The 17,833-nt window shown below is 42.5% G+C and overlaps 1 protein-coding gene across 3 annotated transcripts in view; it reads right to left on the bottom strand.

Moving 5' to 3' along the window:
- The window catches only part of ASXL1 (ASXL transcriptional regulator 1), a 30,195-nt gene extending 12,362 nt beyond the window's left edge, over positions 1-17,833 (bottom strand). The window contains exons 1-7 of one of the 3 annotated variants that reach the window (XM_054046076.1): positions 17,727-17,833; positions 10,088-10,170; positions 6,940-7,048; positions 2,178-2,298; positions 1,635-1,732; positions 1,084-1,177; positions 563-715 (exon numbers count right to left, since the gene is read on the bottom strand). In XM_054046076.1, the coding sequence (XP_053902051.1) occupies positions 563-715; positions 1,084-1,177; positions 1,635-1,732; positions 2,178-2,298; positions 6,940-7,048; positions 10,088-10,170; positions 17,727-17,786 (718 nt within the window). In that variant the 5' untranslated portion in view covers positions 17,787-17,833. Of the gene's footprint in view, positions 1-562; positions 716-1,083; positions 1,178-1,628; positions 1,733-2,177; positions 2,299-6,939; positions 7,049-9,118; positions 9,206-10,087; positions 10,171-17,726 lie in introns of those variants that run through there. The other 2 variants (XM_054046074.1, XM_054046077.1) reach the window with 2 other exon arrangements.

The following is a 17,833-nucleotide window of genomic DNA, read 5'->3' on the forward strand; positions in this document are numbered from 1 at the left end:
CTGTGCTCATGGGGCCAATGGCATTAAAGAGGCAATGCTTCTCTACTCCTGTATCTTTGTAATAGAGTCAAAAGATGGGACTAATGAGTTTCCAAAAGGATCACTCTCCAGTGCACCTGGCTAGACCATTTATAGAGGTGAGGGATTTGCACTATTTCTGGATGCATCACGTCACTGAATGCAATGTGTCTTATGAATTATTACATGGATAAAAACGTGCAGCATAGTGGAACATACACAAAATGACTGATGATGAAAACTATGCTTCAATCACAATGGTTTTTATAAAAAAACATGTGTTCCCAAAGACTTGGAAAGTACATCTCTAACACCCCACATTACGTATGCATGCTCTCACATACACCACCAAGGCCCCGGATGCTACATTTCAGATTAGGCAAATAGCATCTAGGAGATACCGAGGAGCTTTAACATTGGAAGAGACACTGAGAAGGATAAAAGTCTTGGAATTCTTCCATAAGAAGGGGACAGACTTGGACACACCTGATATTTGCTTCAGTTTTTATGGCCAGTTCTTACAACTTTATTCAGAAGCACGTACCAGCTGCTGGCTTCCGGATACCTCTCAGCAGCTGTGGAGGATCCCTGGTGATTTCTGTCCTACTGCGCATGGTGGCATTCAACAGGGCCAAAGAGGAGCTGCTGCTGCTGGAAGTGCTGCTGCTCTCTCCATCAGCATGCCTTCCTGTGAAACCTAAAGGCAAAGCCATTTGTCACAGGTTCATGGATGAGTAGCAGAAGGTCCATTGGGGGAGAGGTTTTAGCACATGACAACGATCTGCTTACAACAGAACCATTTTTAGATAAACAAAATTAGGTCATTGCTCCATCACTGACAGTTCTGATTGGGTGACTGAAGTTACTATATTAAATACAATTTTTATCCAATAAGGTAGCATTGCACAAATTAATTAGAATCACTTGTATGTTTAGTGAGCACTAAATAAATCTTTCTCCTGTCCTGGCCTAGGAAGAGCTTATGTGGATAGCTGTATAGAACCAGTGCTGAAGGGCCATGCCATGCAAATGTCTGAAAACAGTCAAGGTGCAACAAATGCTCACCTGAGGCTGACTCCATATGTGCCCCATTTACTTTCAGTGGAGTCAGGACAACTCGGGGCAACATCACACCAGTCTTTTTCTTTTGTTTGCTTGTCTGTGTTCCAGAGAAAAACAAGATAAAAACTATTTAGGGTGCTAAAGCACATGTAGGTCACCCTCTAAACTGCACCTCTTCCTAGCTGAATTCAGACACACAGCTCCACCTGGCCACAAATGAACTACCAGCCAAGTATTCAAGTGTACTCACGTATTAAACGTATCTTTAACAGCAGAGAACCCTGCACCACCTCCACATGCCCGCCCGCCCGCCCACCCACCCGCCATGGAATCAAGCCCTTATACCACAGATCTGCTTTTGCTGCAGATTTTGCTCTGACTCATTCCAACTCCATGAGGTGGCTCTGTAATTCTGCCCCTGCTTGGGAAGCCGACCTTGATGTGTCTCTAATCCCTCTCCCTCCCACCCAGCCTTCATGTGGCACTGAGATTTCTCCTCAAGAATAAACACTCCTGGCTTTGCCCCTTGCCATTAACCCCACACTCACCCCTACCTGTGAGGCTGCTCTGCAGCTCTCTCTGGAAGTGGAGAGACTCTTACTCTGAGATTCAGTGGAACAGGAGGCGTTCGAAGAGGTTTCATCAAGAGACACTGGAAGGAAAGAGCACATGATCAGACCCCGAAGAAGAGGCTTATAGTTTAATACAGCGGTTCTCAAACTGTGGGTTGGGACCCCAAAGTGGGTTGCAAGCCTGTTTTAATGGCAACAAGGAGTCTGGTGGCACCTTAAAGACTAACAGTGCCACCAGACTCCTTGCTGTTTTTGTAGATACAGACTAACACGGCTACCCCCCGATACTGTTTTAATGGGGTCGCCAGGGCTGGCATTAGACTTGCTGGGACCTGGGGCTGAAGCCCTTGGGCTTTGGCTCCCTGCCTGGGCCGGTGGGGCTCAGGCTTTGGCTTTGCCCCCAGCAGGGCTCAGGCTTTGCTCCCCCCTCCTGAAGTCATGTTGTAATTTCTGTTGTCAGAAGGGGGTCGCGGTGCAATGAAGTTTGAGAAGCCTGGTCTAATATTAATATTATTTGACTCTTACCATCATTATCACCACTCACAGTACTGGCTTCATTGGACCCACAGCTTTCTGCATCTATTGCATCCTCCAGCTCCTCTCCCTCTGCCACAGATAGGTTCCGAGACCACTGCAAGGCATCCTTCTAGAAGGGCCAAGCAGAACATACGTGATTAGAGTCCTTCCCTTTGGAGCTTTATGAGCTAGACTGACAGGAACATACATAATCATGGCTACAAGTCCACTCAGTCCTATTTCTTGTTCAACCAAAAGCCAAAAAGGAGTTTGAAGAACAGCTAGCCAAAAACTCAAAAGGTAATAACAAAATGTTTTTTAAGTAAGGCCCTTGGACGATCGAGATACAAAAAGAGCACTTAAAGACAATAAAATCTTGCAGAGAAACTAAATGAATTCTTTGCTTCAGTCTTCATGGCTGAGGATGTTAGGGAGATTCCCAAACCTGAGCCGTCCTTTGTAGGTGACAAAGCTGAGGAATTGTCACAGATTGAAGTGTCACTAGAGGTGGTTTTGGAATTAATTGATAAACTTAACAGTAACAAGTCACCGGAACCAGATGACATTCACCCAAGAGTTCTGAAAGAACTCAAATGTGAAATTGCGGAACTATTAACTATGGTTTGTAACCTGTCCTTTAAATTGGCTTCTGTACCCAATGACTGGAAGATAGCTAATGTAACGCCAATATTTAAAAAGGGCTCTAGAGGTGATCCCAGAAATTACAGACCAGTAAGTCTAACGTCAGTACCGGGCAAATTAGTTGAAACAATAGTAAAGAATAAAATTATCAGACACGTAGAAGAACATAAATTGTTGGTCAAAAGTCAACATGGTTTCTGTAAAGGGAAATCATGCCTTACTAATCTATTAGAGTTCTTTGAAGGGGTCAGCAAACATGTGGACAAGGGGGATCCAGTGGACATAGTGTACTTAGATTTCCAGAAAGCCTTTGACAAGGTCCCTCACCAAAGGCTCTTATGTAAATTAAGTTGTCATGGGATATGAGGGAAGATCCTTTCATGGATTGAGAACTGGTTAAAAGACAGGGAACAAAGGGTAGGAATAAATGGTAAATTTTCAGAATGGAAAGGGGTAACTAGTGGTGTTCCCCAAGGGTCAGTCCTAGGACCAATCCTATTCAACTTATTCATAAATGATCTGGAAAAGGGGTAAACAGTGAGGTGGCAAAGTTTGCAGACGATACTAAACTGCTCAAGATAGTTAAGACCAAAGCAGACTGTGAAGAACTTCAAAAAGATCTCACAAAACTAAGTGATTGGGAAACAAAATGGCAAATGAAATTTAATGGATAAATGTAATGCACATTGGAAAAAATAACCCCAACTATACATACAATATGATGGGGGCTAATTTAGCTACAACTGATCAGGAAAGAGATCTTGGAGTCATCGTGGATAGTTCTCTGAAGATGTCCACGCAGTCTGCGGCGGCAGTTAAAAAAGCAAACAGGATGTTAAGAATCATTAAAAAAGGGATAGAGAATCACAGAATGTCAGAGTTGGAAGGGACCTCAGGAGGTCATCTAGTCCAACCCCCTGCTCAAAGCAGGACCAATCCCCAGGCATATTTTTGCCCCAAATCCCTAAATGGCCCCCTCAAGGATTGAACTCACAACCCTGAGTTTAGCAGGCCAATGCTCAAACCACTGAGCTATCCCAGAGAAAATCTTATTACCCTTATATAAATCCACGGTACACCCACATTTTGAATACTGCGTACAGATGTGGTCTCTTCATCTCAAAAAAGATATACTGGCATTAGAAAAGGTTCAGAGAAGGGCAATTAAAATGATTAGGGGGTTGGAACAGGTCCCATATGAGGAGAGATTAAAGAGGCTAGGACTTTTCAGCTTGGAAAAGAGGAGATGAGGGGGGGTATGATAGAGGTATATAAAATCATGAGTGGTGTGGAGAAAGTGAATAAGGAAAAGTTATTTACTTGTTCCCATAATATAAGAACTAGGGGCCATCAAATGAAATTAATGGGCAGCAGGTTTAAAATAAATAAAAGGAAGTTCTTCTTCACACAGCGCACAGTCAACCTGTGGAACTCCTTGCCTGAGGAGGTTGTGAAGGCTAGGACTATAGTAGGGTTTAAAAGAGAACTAGATAACCTCCATGAATTTAAGTCCATTAATGGCTATTAGCCAGGATGGGTAAGGAATGGTGTCCCTAGCCTCTGTTTGTCAGCGGGTGGAGATGGATGGCAGGAGAGAGATCACTTGATCATTACCTGTTAGGTTCACTCCCTCTGGGGCACCTGGCATTGGTCACTGTCGGTAGACAAGATACTGGACTGAATGGACCTTTGGTCTGACCCAGTATGGCCATTCTTATGTTCCGATTAATCACGACTAATTTTTTTAATCGCTTGACAGCCCTAATTATAAACCATCAAAAATTTCAAGCAAGAATTAACTTGAATTCATAATCATATAAGTGCCCCCATATCTTTTAACAGTCCAACTGTGATACGTTGCACAATGTGCGTGCGCAAGAATTATGGAGCTAGAACTTGAGGGCTATACGAGATAATCCTTGACCAGCAAGAGAGAAAAACTCATGCATTGATATAACATTTCATATGTACATTAAGGTCTAAAATCCAGTGTTCTTCCACAATTAAATTCACAAGTGTGAGCACACAAATATGAGCAGTGGGAGGAATAACTGCTCTTCCGTTTCTGTGCTAGCAGGCAGTTTTATTTCCTGCAGTCATTACTGCCCTTGCCTTTGCCTAACTGTGGGCCCGTTGTCCCACCACTTCCTGGCAGGATCCATTGGTTTTAGTCTGGTCTCATTCCATTTTGCCAACACAGACAGCAGCAGTGCAGACTTTGCAGCTTTTACTTGATTTTTTCACCTCCATATTTTAATCCCCTGGGACTTCAATAGATTCAAGCTCCTAATAGAACAGAAGTCAGCACAGTTCATTTTAATTAAGTTAACTCGCACACCATCTTTTCAAATAGTAGAACTGAATTACTGGCATGCTCTGTGGACCCTTCTCAGATGTGTAACTCAAACACACTTGAGAAAAATAAAACAGTTTTCTCATATTTGTGCATGCATAACTACTGAGGTGGGGTTTTTTTTATTAATATTCAGAATAATTATTCTTTCTTGGGCTGAGAAGCTGTGCGACAATATTTAGACACTTTTTATTCCTAGAGATAAAGAGACAACAGTGTCAAACAGCAACCGGCTGCAGAGATGCCACACTTGTGATTTCATTTTAATTGATTATATAAATGGCAAATAAAAATATTTTGGAATTCAGTCTATTTTCAAACACAGAATGACACATTAACACAAGACATCTTTTGGGGGAAGAGAGGTTCAAAGGTGCATTTGAGGAGGTAGGGTGGGAGAGGAGGAACATCTCTGAGACACTAAAAAAAAATATAGGAGCAGAAGCATATTTTTCTATATTTCAAATTAAAGGGACTGTCAACTTGTACTAAAAAACCTATGTTAGGTAAAGCCTATTTAAACAGCATGTCTTGACTTTTAAAAAAAATTCCTTAAACAAAAAAGTTATATATTTTTTCCTTTTTTTGGTTGATGTTTTTAAGGGTCTTTTCAGCACAAACTAACAGACTATAAGGAGGAGAGAATGAACTATGCAGATTGTTTACTGTGTGTTTGACAGCAAACTGAAAAATGATTTTTGGTTAACTTTCTAATTATAGTAATATTAGGTGTTACTTGTAACTATTGTCCATACAAAACTTTCAGACAAATGTTCTCTGTAAACTGACTGCAGCCCTTTGAGATCGGAGCTTATTGTATACCAGATTATCCAAAAAGCAATGGGTACATGGATTTTGTTCAGATAATGGAGGGAGCAGGAGCCATTCAGCAGCAGGGTGGCCTCCCTTGCAGTCAGGGACTCAATCTTCTCATCTTCCTCACAGTCTGGCCGGGGGAGGAGGGAAGGGAAATCTGCTCTTCCCACTTACTCTCTTCACAGTGGGGTTGCAGAGGGTTCCTGCACTGTCACAGGGCCAGTGAAACCTGATTCCTGCAGGTGCAAGGTGCAGGACAAAGCACAGACCCCCAGCCAGGACTCTGCTCGGCTCTGCCAGGATGCCCTCAGCCTTCCTTGCACCTGCGGCAGTGCAGGGAGGCTGTCACGGCCAGGTTCACTCACTTTCATGACAGCGGGGCTGCAGAGGCCTCCCTGCACTGCTGCAGGATCCATTAAACAGCACAGTGGCCTTCCCCACAGCCAGGGGCTTGTCCTCCTTCTCCTGGCACTCCTGACCAGGAGTCTCTACTCTATTATACAAACCTCCCTTTCTTGTCTCCCAGCATGAGATACATGGGGGACAAGAAAGAGATTTGGATAATGCAGAGGTTCGGGTAATAGGATTTTGGATGAACGGGAGTATACTGTATAAGGGAAACATACAGGTTTCATTATTTTGATGATGCTCTATCCTTTATGATTGCATGAACTAAATACTGACATTCCATGTACTGGAAGAAGAGAGTTTATCTTGCTTGTGTAATTTAAGAATTATAAAAGTTAAAAAACAGAAATGTATTACATATAGCTTATAGGCACAAGAACCACCGTGTATAGAATTATGGATCCCAGAGACTCTGTTTCGCATGATGTTACCAAGGGTAGCATGCTAAACTCATACAGCGATCACCAGTGATGGATTAACAATAACAGCAATATGTAACAAGTTGAACTCGCACTTCATCCCCAGCATGGAAGACAGGAGTTCACAATTTACCTTGAGTGTGAAAAGGCTGATACGCCCAGGCAATTTGTAAAAGAGTCCATCACCTCCCCTTGAATTGGAATGTAGCATGGCATTGAGGCAGGCCAGGGGCGAAGTGCCACTGAAACCAGAGAGAAAAAGGGAGATGAGGTTTAGATTATCTAAATGCCAATTTTCAAATAATACACAAAACCCTACAGAATTTCTGTCTTTCAATCAAGGGCAGGTAGTAGGAGGGATGTTGACGAGATTTAGGGTACAGTATCTCAACAGTCTGAGCACTATTATAGCTTTCCTATCTGCGCTGCTTACCACCATGGCCCATCATAGCGAGATAAGTCTCAGATCATAGAAAAGCAGCATCTTACACTAACGTTCAAGCTATTCTAGGTCATTTGTAGAGGTTTATCATTTGAGAGAGCGCTCTCTCTCTCTCTCTCTCTCTCTGAATTCTTTGTAGCTGGACTCAAGGTACTAAGGAAGCCTTACTTTATAGGTGGAGAACTACAAAAAAAAACCCTATCAATAAAATGTTTACAAACTCATATTTCTGAAATAGTTTTCTTTCAATATACGTAACACAAAGAGAATACATGCTAGCATAGTGTAGCATAAAGGGTTTAACAGCACTCTTTTGGGATGGTCCACATAACTCAGTGGTTGTTTGCCATTTGTAAGTAAATCATCCAACCCACACTCATGCTAATGAAACCTTTGTGACATATCACATCATCAGATTTTCCACATAATCACACATGCACATATAAAACATTACCTCTAGTGCCTGCAAGGGACGTTATTAAAGCAATGTAAGAGATCACTATTATTAAAAGTGAAACTGAAAACTGGTTTAAGTGCAATGTTTCAGTCTCAAAAGCTCGAACTACTGAGTCTCAACTTCTCGAAAACTGGGTTTAGAATAACTTCTCAGTTAATGTTTGTTTTGCTGCTGGTTTGCTTTTTGGCATTTCTTTGCAAGCCTTGGAGGTAGCCAAAGTTACCATGTGTCATTTTATACACCACAGAAAAATCCCAACTCCCTCTCCTGTAAATTACACATCATTTCCCCCTCTGCACTGAGCAGAATGCTGCAAGTAAATTACCAGCCACAGGACAAGTTTTAGGAAAGGAAAAGATTAACTTCCCTAATTGAAACCGTAGACAAAAGAAACATCCAAACATTTACTGGAGCTACAATTTAGCCATGAGACTGGACCCAACATCTCTGCTCTTGCATAAACCACTGGGGATCACTATTTTGCACTTCTTCAGGAAGACAGCATTCCAACTACTGAGTGTTTCCTAGAATCAGGGTGGCATTAGTTCAGAGTGTCCCTTGAGTCATCATGCTACTTCCCTCAGGACTTAGGTTTTCTTTGCAAGCGCCCCACATAAATATTGAAAACGTTCAATGCAATTTAGCTAGACAAGATCACTGGCTTGGTGGACAGTTTGTATTTTAACACTGGGTTTATGAACAATATTTGCTCCTTTCAGTTATACGATAAAGTAAGAAAGCCATCTTTCCCCAAAGCAGAAAATTAACAATTGGGTGAAGGGAAGCAGATATACTTGGAGGGAAACACCAATCTCTAGAAAAATGATTTAGCTCTGAAGGATTTAACTTCACACACGCAGAGAAGCCTGGTTTTAGATATTTATTTTGATAAGTTACCAGCCAAAGCTTGGAAGACAGCAAGAAAATTTGCACTAGTGAAAAGACACCCTGTTATTGCCATTAGTAGAGGACAGCCTAGTGCTCACAGACCCTCAAACAGAGCAGATACTTCTCTAGGTAAAAGGACTGATCAAAGAAAATAGGTCAGTGCAGAGTGAATATCTGATTAAGAGAGAAGGAATATGGAGCTTTTCATTATAAGCCCATCCTTATTCCACTCTCTACATACCATGCTGTGAAACCATCACCCAAGTCCATTCCCACTGTAAACCTAGTTGTTAGGAACCCTGAGTATCCAGTGGGTGTTCAAACAGCTCTGCTATCAAGGGAACAAAGCATGCTGGCACAGTCCCTCTCTGAACAATGGTAACTCCTACACATTATACCTCTGTCTCTGAATTATGAAGCTGTTCACTACTCAAACCATCATGATTGTTTCCTAATTTCAGGGATAGTGAGATGAGAAACAAGTTAACATTCTGAATTGCTTCAGTCCCAAAGGGATTAATTTACCTTCTATGGTTATACAGCAGTTCAACAGTGATACAGGCAACACGGTGGAAGACAGTTCATAAAACCCAAAAGAAAAACAGAGCATAGTTAGAACAGCAGAGTTAAGATCCCACATGTAAGTTAATGAATGCTGAACTGCCAAAGATAGCTTGATATACTGTGTGCAGTCAAACTTGGGAACTTTCATCTTGTAACCCAAGTTAAGGAGTTTGCAGCATGATGGCTAGCAAATATCTACTTCCTTTGACCTACAAGGTATTTTGTATCTCCTTTCTCCTAAATTCAACAAAAGCAGATGGAAATTCCAGGAAATTAATTTAAGACAACACCTGGGGTTCCATCCATCCCTGTAGTTTCCTACATTGCTGTGCAGGCTCTTCTTCATGTGATATATGTTGTAAGATATATATCAAGGGCCACAAAAAATACAGCAGCATTAACACTGTACTATAGTAGAATATATAGAAAGAGCAGTATACTGCATATATAAGGGAAACTTATTACTTGACCCCAGAAAAAGGAGCAGTCTCTGCTCTAGAGGTGAAGCTCTACAGAGGACTGAGTTTGACTCATTACATAAACATAGGCCCAACACTGGAAGACCAGTAGTAGTTATTTATTTGTAGAAGAAACACACAAAGGAGAGGCATTTATATCTGAGACAGACTCGTGGTTGGCATTTAGAATATTTTACAAAAGTCCTACAACTCCACTGAAAGGCAGAGATGTTCACTCTGTGTTTACAAGAAACTGGAAATCCTCCAGGAGCAATAAAGAAAAACAGCTAGTATATTCTTACCCCAAATTATTGGGCTACAGAAAGAGAGGGAGAGAGAGAGAGAGAGAGAGAGAGAAAAGAAAGGTGGATTAGAGAAAGGAGGGAGAACTCCACTAAGTAATCCTGCCCTTTTTACCCACCCTCCCCCACACTCCACACACTTTATTATAGACAAGAAGATCAATACTAACCTCATTTCCTTTAGTCCCTCAGCCTCTATGACCTGCAGAATCTGTTTCGGGGTCATAGGAGCATCAGAGTAGTTTTCCAGCACCTGAAAAGATATAAATACAAAGCTTCATTCTACATTTTCTATTCACATTCGCTGAATTGTTTCCTAGGTTGGGATTCAAATACAAGAATATGTCTGCTAAAAGTTAGTATCTCCACAAGAAAACCTGCTACAAAATTCAGGTTAACCCAAGAGCAGACCACGGTATATATCCATGATCCCTGCACTTTTTCTAGGGCTACAAATGGCTTGCCCTGTTTTTTCATCAGGTCTCTAATTAAGTGTGCAACTGTGCAAGCATGGGGAGAAGGGGAGAGCTGGGGAATTAGGCACTGATCCTGCACCATTGAAGTTAATGGATGCTTTCCCACTGACTTTCGTAAACATCAGACAAAGCCCTTACACATATATTCAAGGTTGTGTGCAGTAACAGTCAAAGGCTTCCATTGAAATAGACGTTAACATAGTAGATATAGACTATTTGCTCTTTGGGGCAGAGACTTTCTCTTCATACTTATCTGTGAAGCATCTAAAATGTTGGCGTTACAAATAATAATAATAATAATGTCATTACATAAATCAATAGTACACCCTCAGCTGGAACACTGTATTCAGTTCTGATCATCCCATCTCAAAAAGAATACAGAAGAAACAGAGGGGTTTCAGAGACTGGTAATAAGAATGATTAGGGGCATGGAAATTTTTTTGCATGGAGAGATTTAAACGATTGAAACTGTCTCAGAAAGAAGATAAGTAAGAGGGGATATGACAAAGGTATAAAATGAATGGTCTAGAGAAGGTAGATGAGGAGCTTCTCTTCATCTGTCTCATAATACAAGAACAAAGGGACATTTAATTAAGCTGAAAGATGACAAATTCAAAGTGACAAAATAAAATTTCTTTACACAATGCTGAATACGCCTGTGGAACACTCTGCCACAAAATATCATTGAAGCCAAGAGCTTAGCAGGATTCAAAAAATAACTGGGCATTTATATGGATAACAGAATAACCAGAATTATAATAGTAAATATTAAAAATAACAAAGCTTCAAAAGAGATGTAAACCCTAGTGTTTCAGAGCTGAAGCCAACCTTTAATTATTCAGATTTAAGAGGAAACTTTCCCTAGGGGCAGGTTACTCCATAACTGCCTACTCTGCAGGATTTCTTGCACCTTCCTCTGAAGCAACTTATACCGGGCACTGTCAGAGACAGAATACTGGCCTACATGGACCACTAGTCTGATCCAATATAGCAACTCCAATGTAAAAATACATGGCCTAACGTACCCGAGAGAGACGAGGCAACAGATATTCTGTCTGGGATATTCTGCTGGCAATCATTTAATAAATTTCCCTAACGTAATGGCCACAGTGACATGCAATTCTGATTTTAGCAGGGACAGTACTTTATAGAAGTTGGCAATGAGATTCTGTCTTTCAATTCAACTCGTACAAGTAGTGAGCGAAGAAAATGAATGCCCTTTTTATGTCAGCAACATCTAGAACTGAGTCACTGCAGCATCATGTCAGGGACCAATGACTGAAGTTTCCCTTTGAAAGGTAGAGTAGCAGGACTGTCTGCAAGAAAACAGTGCAGGTCACCATCTCTATCACCCCCACTTCCCAGCCTCCAAAAGGATAGAAAAAGCCCAAACTGAATGACACACTCCAGTACTGTACTGCAATTAGAAGTCTACCTACATTTCTCAAGAAAAGCAAAACCAAATCATATCCACCATGTCACATTTAAGTATCTGAAAATAATACACAATAGCATTAGCCTGCCAGCGGACTGGAAGTTTGGAATTGTGAATCCCATGGTTAAATGCAATGAAAGCCCAAGAAATAGGAACATAAGAATGGCCATACTGGGTCAGACAAATGGTCCATCTATAGCCCAGTATCCTGTCTTCCGACAGTGGCCAGTGTCAGAAGCTTCAGCGGGAAAACAAGGCAATTTTCGAGTGATCCAACCCTGGTCGTTCAGTCTCAGCTTGGGGCAGTTATAGGTTTAGGGACACCCAGGGCATGGGGTTTTATCCCTGGCCTTTTTGACTAACAGCCATTGATGTACCTAACCCTCATGAATTTATCTAATTCTTTTTTGGACCCAGTTCTAGATTTCACCTTCCCAAATTCCCTGGCAATGAGTTCCACAGGTTGAATGTGCGCTTTGTGAAGAAATACTTCCTCATGTTTGTTCTAAACCTGTTGCCTATTAATTTCATTGAGTGACCTACGTTTTGTGTTATGTGAACGGGCAAATAATACTTCCTTACTCACTTTGTAGGCCTGTCATATCCCCCCCTCCCCCTTAGTTGTCTCTTCTCTAAAATGAACAGTCCCAGACTTTTTAATCTCTCTTCGTATGGAAGCTGTTCCATATCTCTAAATATTTTTGCTGCCCTTTTCTGAAACTTTTCCAATTCGAATATATTTTTGAGATCGGACGGCAGAACTGCAAGCAGTATGATAAGCTATACTTAAATGGAATAAACCATTTTTATTTGGAGGCAGTACAGCTCCACTACAGTCTCACACACTGATCAAGTTTTCTTTGGGGTACAATATTTCAGTGCATCATCAGACACCATCACCCTTCGTCACCCAAATGAAATGGGCATCTGATGTGGAGAACACATCACTCAATAGTCAACTGTGAGAAGCATGAAATGGAACATTCATGTTTCCCAAATCAAGAAAAGCCTTCACAGCCCATAAAGCATCTGGAAAACACTGAACTCAATGACAACCAAATAAAACACAGCCCACAATGGAGAATGAATACTTCTACCAGAAATAAAAAGCCCTGCTCAGAACAGTTCCTAGCCCCGAACTGTATCAGATGTAGGACTACTTTTAAGAGTCAGAGTTGGAAGAGAAAGCATCCAACAAGATTCTCTCTCATTCCTTCACCTACCCTGAAAGGCCCTGCATGCACTGAAGCAACACCTCCTCTGGCTGATTATGGCAGGACATCATGGCTCCATTAGGAACCTATTAATGCAGCTTTGAGCACTGGCCAGAAGGAATGTCTTGGGATAAGACAATACTTCCTCCAGAAACTGAATGTGTTGTTTGTAATATTTCCATTTCCTGCCTTCCCAAAGACCCTAACTGTGAACCTTTATGCTACTCCTCCAATTACCCTGCTACTAGACTAGCAATATAATCCTCAGAACACCGTTCAATATTCCCTGTGGCTCTATGTACTACACTAAATCTCAAAATTCTGTTTACAAAAGAGTATGTGCAAAGCATTCACTCCACAGGACAGGAAGCTCCAAAAAGTTCTTTTCCTTCCCATCCATGAAGGCATCTAACGGAATAAAAAATGTAACAAATAGTAACAGAGTCAAATTAAAAGCACTTTGACAGGAGTGTGGTAAAGCCTAGTACTAAACAAACATCTATTTTTAATGGATTTAAGATCAGCTTGAAAGGAGCCCCACAACCCAGAACAGCTAGGAAAGGCTTGGTCTCCCTAAGAGGATAATCTGGTATGAGGTTGAGCCAATGACAAACCAGAAATAGAACAAAGATGAAGCTGAGGTTTAGAGACCTCATACACTTAATGCACATAGGAAGAGGCCCAGCCAAGAGGAAGGTAACAAACAACATCCACAAAGAGATTCACTGGTAGACCAGATGCCAGCAAGGATCAACTAGCATGGGTGCTATGCCATTAAATGACTACTGATGAGTTCCCAAAGTAGATGAGTTGCAGACTTACTTTTTGGACAGCCAATAAGCAGTGAGTTACCATAGAGTTCAGTGTGTTGGGTGACAAGAAAAATTATGCAAGCAGACTTAGCACTGGTCTACACTAGAAAGTTAGGTCGATCTAGCTAAATTTCTCAGGGGGAGGTGGAGGTGAAAAATTCACACCCCCAAGAGATGTAATTAAGCTGACCTAAACCCCAATGTAGACAGTGCTAGGTCGACAGAAGAAGTTTTCCTTCAATGTAGCTACCGCCTCTCAGAGAGGTGGATTTACTACAGCGATGGAAGAACCCATTCCTTTGCTATCAGAAGAGTCTACACGACAGTGGTACAGCTGTAGCATTTCTAGTGCACATATAACCTTAGTCTTTGCCCCACACTCAGGGTCACCTGCCAGCAGAGCAGCCTAAGTGCCTACATTTAAGTATTCCACCCACAAGACTAGAACCCACACAGGAGCTGCGGGCTGAAGCACTTCGGAGCATGAACCTGGCACTAGTTTTTTCCAACTGCAACTTTTAGCTTGAAGAGCAGGAGAAGAGCGAAAGTCAAAGTCAAGTGAGCTCAAAAATAATAATTTTCACGCAAAGGACAATGCAAGAAGTCAGAAGTTCTAGTCTGAATAGATTATATAGTGAAGTACTTCTTCACACTACACACAGTCAACCTGTGGAATTTGTTGCAAGTGGATGTTGTGAAGGCCAAAACTATAACTGGGTTCCAAAAAGAATGAGGTAAATTCATGGAGGAAAGATCGAAAGATCCATCAATGCCTATTAGCCAAGATGGTCATGGATGCAACCCCCTGCTCTGAGTGTCCCTAAGACTCTGACGGCCAAAGGCTGGGACTGGACAACAGGGGATAGATCACACGATAACTGCCCTGTTCTGTTCATACCCTCTGAAGCATATGGCATTGGCCCTATCAGAAGCCAGGATACAGGGCTAAATGGACCATTGGCCATATTGGGTCAGAACATTCTCATGTTGTCTTTGTTGGTCAGCCCTGGGAATCTCCTATTGCGTTCAAGCAAGTCCTATTCAGAAAAAGCTAGAATAACTATTAGAATCCACTGGACGCTAACCCAAATCAAATGGACCCAAGACAATCATCCAGCTCTCATTAAATGTCGACAAGGCCTGGTACATAACCTTGACACATAAAACACATAAAAAACCCCAAGACGCATTTATTTATTATGTATATAGATGCCAATATACTACACCCAAAGTATACCCTTGTGCCAGTAAATCAACGATCAAGTGCCTTTGGCTCAAACAGAGCTGAGAAGAAAAACTATCTAATCCACCAGTATCCATATGGAGATGGCAGGATCACTCTGCCTTCCCTGGTCACTTGCATTCACAGATTTTATTTTTTAAAAAGTTTATTGTGAAGAAATGTTGGTTCCTGGAGGAAAAAACAAAACAAACAAGCTTTTTCCAATCAGCATTAAAAGTAGATAGCAACAACAATCGACACAATAAAGCATGCAAAAAGCTGAGTGTGTCATTTGCAATGTGACTATTCTCCCACTCCAACAGAGTTGAAATGGAGAGTGTTAAGAACGGAGTTAAGGGGCTGGGTATTATAGGCACCAACTGTTCAGACACTAGTTGAAGAATTCAATCTTCATTTGGATCAGCTGGCCCATATTCCCCTGTCTTCTCCTCCTTTTTTAAAAAATTTAGTTTGATTGTAGTTTATTGGTGGGTTTATATTTTCTTATTTGGTACAGACTTTTTTAAAGTTTGTTTCCATTTTAGATTTTACAGTCAACATCTGGATTCCAGATGAAGATCTGGCCTTAGTTCTTTTATAAAAGACAGGTTTGTCCCACATGGTGATGGGCAACAGAATATAGCAGGGCTCCAACAGGATGGTATTAATGGACATAACTAATGGTGTCCCTAGCCTCTGTTTGCCAGAAGCTGGGAATGGGCAACGGGATGGATCACCTGTTCTGTTCATTCCCTGTGGGGCACCTGGCATTGGCCACGGTCAGAAGGCCAGATACTGGGCTAGACTGACCTTTGATCTAACCCAGCATGGCCATTGTTATGTTCTTATAACCAAAGCAGGTATTTATTCTAGAAATCTGCCGCTTGAATTAATGGAATTTTTTTAAAAAAATGATGAAAATACATGCCTCAAGATTCATCACACACATACCAGATTTGGTACTAAGAACATGCTTATGACCAAATGAAAATGTTGACCATGAAGACACTAAGCAAGTAAAAGGCCTTTGGTAGATGGGAGGGAGATTTATGTTTTCATGTTTGCTTGAACACCATATCCCTTACAATGCCTAGCTTCCCCAGACTAGTGGTGTCAGGGAGAAGCTTGTTACCACTAAGGAAATTCCTGACAATAATGTTTTCTGGACCTCAAACCTGGTATTTCTCAGAAGGCTGGGATCCCTTCCAGGGAGATTTAAATAAATCTAAGGGAAAGCAGAATAAAAAGTAGGACCTGACAAAACTGAGAATGGTTACCATACTGCTTAGACTTTGCTGACCTGTAAATAAAACTGACCCAAGCAGAAAAATTAAAGGCTAACAAACAGTACCATTTTCTACAGTGAAGAAATCACCTCAGACCTTGTCAATGCCTCATCAGACTATCTATTCATACCATTTGAGAAGATGCTTAGTTTCTCAGTATCTGTCTTAAAAGTAATGCTTACAAACTGCCGAAGGCCTCTCCAGAAAAATGCCTTATTCAATCACCATAAATAGGGTGTGTGCTCACACCTTTCTCAAAGAGAAAATCCTCCTCTTTCCATGAGGAAAGGAGACTCTCTCTCTAGAAGACCCATTCCCTCCCCTTGGTAATATGTGTGAGAGCATGTGAAAGGATCTGTTTCTCAGCCTCTCTGAGAGAAGCCCCCACAAACCTGGCAATCTGGAAGGGAGAAATATCTGACAGTAGCCCCTTCCCCCATGTAATATGACAGTCTCTCAAGATGATACTGTAGAGGTAGTGTTTCTGGAAGCACTGCTGTAGTTTGGAATGAAGACCCTGCTGGCAGTACAGAGTGTGCATGTGTTAGGACTAGAATCATTCCCTTTCTTCCTCCCAGTAATATACAGAGAAAAGCAGCTAGCAATTTCTCTCTTTCTCTTGAGGGATGGGAGGCAGAAAAAGGAGCGGGAAGAGTTATAATGGTGGGAGTTGTGACTCTCCACCTTTCCACCGAGGAAGTCACCCTGTGATTATGTTGGGGTGGATGTGTGTGGAGGTATTATTGCGCTCTAGAAGCTCTTCCCCATCTCATATTGAAGATAGGGAGGAGGTTGCTCTCTCTCTCTTTTCTTGTATGGGAAAAGCAATGTCCATTGACTGCTACCCTCCCTGGTTATTGGGGGGCAGGAGGTGAGAGGGGGATGTTGGCCTCTCTGTAGGATCCTTGGCGCAGGGACCACCTCTTTATTTTGTTTGCCCAGCACCTAACGCAATGGGGTCCGACGGGGACCCAGACAGATAGTGCTAAGCGATCTCATGAGATGTCTCTCGGCTCCCCCTTTGAGCCAGGTCCCGTCTGCTCACAGGGTGAGGTGTCCTTCCCTGCGCCCAGCCCCTGGAGTGACCACTCCCCTGGCTGCACTGGGGAGCCCCCAACGTGCCCGGGCCCCTCTCTGGGAGACACCCCATCTTCCCTGCGGGGTTTGCGGGGGATGTGCCCCTCGCCCCGAAGGAAGGCGATCTGTCCCCTCCCCACTGTACCCAGGGGTCTCTCCTCACAACCCTGCCCGCAGGGTCCCTCCCTACCCAGAGGGGCCCCTCTAGTTACGGGGGCAGGGTCCTTCCCCAGCCCTGCTACCGCGGGGCCTCCCCGCCCCCGGTCCTGGGGGGATCTCCCCCTCACCAGGCGGGCGGCCTCAGCCCACGTGCGCTCCTTCTTCCTCCGCTGCTTCATCTCCTTCATCTTCCTCCTGCTCCGGGGTGGGGGGGAGAGCGGTGCTGGGGGCCGGG

This window comes from Malaclemys terrapin, chromosome 12 (genome assembly GCF_027887155.1).
Source record: "Malaclemys terrapin pileata isolate rMalTer1 chromosome 12, rMalTer1.hap1, whole genome shotgun sequence".
In the NCBI taxonomy this organism is placed as follows: domain Eukaryota; kingdom Metazoa; phylum Chordata; order Testudines; family Emydidae; genus Malaclemys; species Malaclemys terrapin.